Raw genomic sequence first — 2,227 nt, 5'->3', positions numbered from 1 at the left:
TCTATATATCTATGGTAATCGACCGGACCAGGACAACCGGTGCCACGATTCAAAATTAATGGTTCCATGGACCAGGCCCAATCCATATCGCTTTCTGTTTTCTCTGGGGATTGTGGCATTTGTAATGAGAAATTTGTAAAAAGTTCTAGTTTGGTGACGAAATTTTTAAATTCAAGGATTTTTTTTTTTGCGACCTTAGAGGAACTCAGTGGAGCTACATATATTAATGCTCCTAAGTTCCATTCACAGCGAGAAATTAAGCTCGGGTAATCTAAATATATATGCTCTTGCAGACCAATCCAAACAATCGTAAATAAATAAGAGATGCAGAAGCACAATTTCTTACCAGTACATAGATAGATAGAATTACATTCCAATATAGTAAATGACTTAGGACAGAGACTCACTCGACCGACATCGGCGCCCCGGCCCCCCCCGGCCCCCCCATTTTATTCGAAAGGCAAAAACAAGCAGAGTAAACTCACTGGGACTCGGACTCAGACTCAGACTTGGACTCGAAGCTAACAGTAGTGGTACCCATTATGCAATCCATGCGGGCGGGGGGCGAGAACATACATATTGCATGCATGTAAAATTTGAGCCACGCATGCAGGCTCTCAAACTCGCTAGCCGCGAGCCGGTTCTAGTTTCACGAGCTGATACACGCGGAACAGCAGGATCTTCCGCACGCCACTATAGTTGCTGCCGTCGAGGTCAACCAATGGCCGCAGCAGCTTCTCCACCACCTCGTCTTTGCTCCACCCTACGTACGGGTTCACGTACTCGGCTATGGGCGCGAACTGCGGGGGTGTGACGTACTTGGTCGACACCAGCAGCTCCAGCGAGGCCAGCAGCTGGAACTTGTCCCTCACCAGCGCCGCGGCATACGGCGGCAACTCATGCCCATTAGCCAGCTCGTCCTGGCGCAAACTAACATTGTCATTCGACAGCACTAAGTAGTCGTGTAAAAGCGCCAGCGTGAATCCTGCCCCGTAGGTGAAGCCCGACACGTAGGCTGCCGTCGGGAACTGCAGATCGAGGAATTGAGCAATCAGCTTCCGGAACTCCACCACCAACTCTTCCTCGGGGGCCGACTTGTAGTCGAAGCCGCCGGAGAACCACTCACCGTCGTGGGTGGTTATAAGGCCTTTAACTTTGTCGTTGACAGCCTGCTGGAGTCGTGTGCTGTACTTTTCGATGAGCTTCTTTGTGAAGAGGTGATGGCTGTTCGTTGGCTTCAGGGTCAGCAAGGCGAATTTGCCGTCGCGTGTCTCGATAGTCTCATAGCGCACCGAGTCCTCCGAACTCACGGATCTCAAGCCAGATAGCGACATATCTGCTAGCGCCATATCTGCCTCTCTATAATATATCAGAAGGTACGTACGTAGTAGATAGATGGGCGGAGAGTGCTCCGAGAGGCTGCCTCTATTTATAGGCTCCTGAATTATACTACTCTAGTTCTCGATCCGCGCGCACAACTTACCCACCATGCGCGCATGTGCGGCCTAAAACTTCACTAAAATTATATTGAATTTTATCAGATTTTGTATATATACATGGCATTTCTCTTATATTATATATGTAGAGATGATAAAAATGTTCGCCCTTATTTTACGTAATATTTGGTGTGCACAGGCACGTGGTATCCATAAACTACCTCTGTTGTATCAATTAGTAAACTCTATACCGACCGTCCCAAGAGCAAGTGGGAAAGAATTTGGTGGTTGATACTCGAGACCTAAGTTCGAGTTCTAGTTGATTCACATTTCCAGCCAAATTTATTTCTAAATGAAATAAACGAAGCGGGTAGCGTGTTACCTATCTCTCTATCTCAAAAAAAAAAAAAAACAAGAGTAAACTCTATAATATCGGTTACTAGCTAGAATTCCGTTCTGCAAAGTGTTCTGATATCAATTAGCAACATCTCTAATATTGGTTATTAGACAACGGTAATTAGATGTGCCTCGAAGTTGGGGGTGCGGTGGGCGGAGCTCCCCGCCGATACGGATCGATTGAATCCGAATCTGTTAAAAATTAATATATCACACTTTCAAAGAATATAATATTTAATTAGAAAAATAATTTTTTTTTATATCTCACAAGTCATCGCTATCGGTAATTTTAAAAGAAAATTAATAAAACTTTGTTTATTACGTATCCATTCATTATCTATTCATTTTCAACTATTTCTATTGCTTATCTTATATATTTATTCCCAGCTGTTTCT

The 2,227-nt window shown here is 44.6% G+C and overlaps 1 protein-coding gene across 1 annotated transcript; it reads right to left on the bottom strand.

Annotated features, from left to right (window-relative positions):
* Positions 1–626: 626 nt before the first annotated feature.
* On the bottom strand, positions 627–1,349 carry LOC109704146 (enoyl-CoA delta isomerase 2, peroxisomal-like). The gene has a single exon (XM_020224884.1). It carries the CDS (start codon positions 1,347–1,349, stop codon positions 627–629), a length of 723 nt encoding a protein of 240 aa, XP_020080473.1.
* Positions 1,350–2,227: the final 878 nt, after the last annotated feature.

This window comes from Ananas comosus, unplaced genomic scaffold (assembly GCF_001540865.1).
Source record: "Ananas comosus cultivar F153 unplaced genomic scaffold, ASM154086v1, whole genome shotgun sequence".
Lineage (NCBI taxonomy): Eukaryota > Viridiplantae > Streptophyta > Magnoliopsida > Poales > Bromeliaceae > Ananas > Ananas comosus.
Note: the sequence above shows the minus strand (reverse complement) of the source record. Positions and strands in the feature narration are given on the sequence as shown.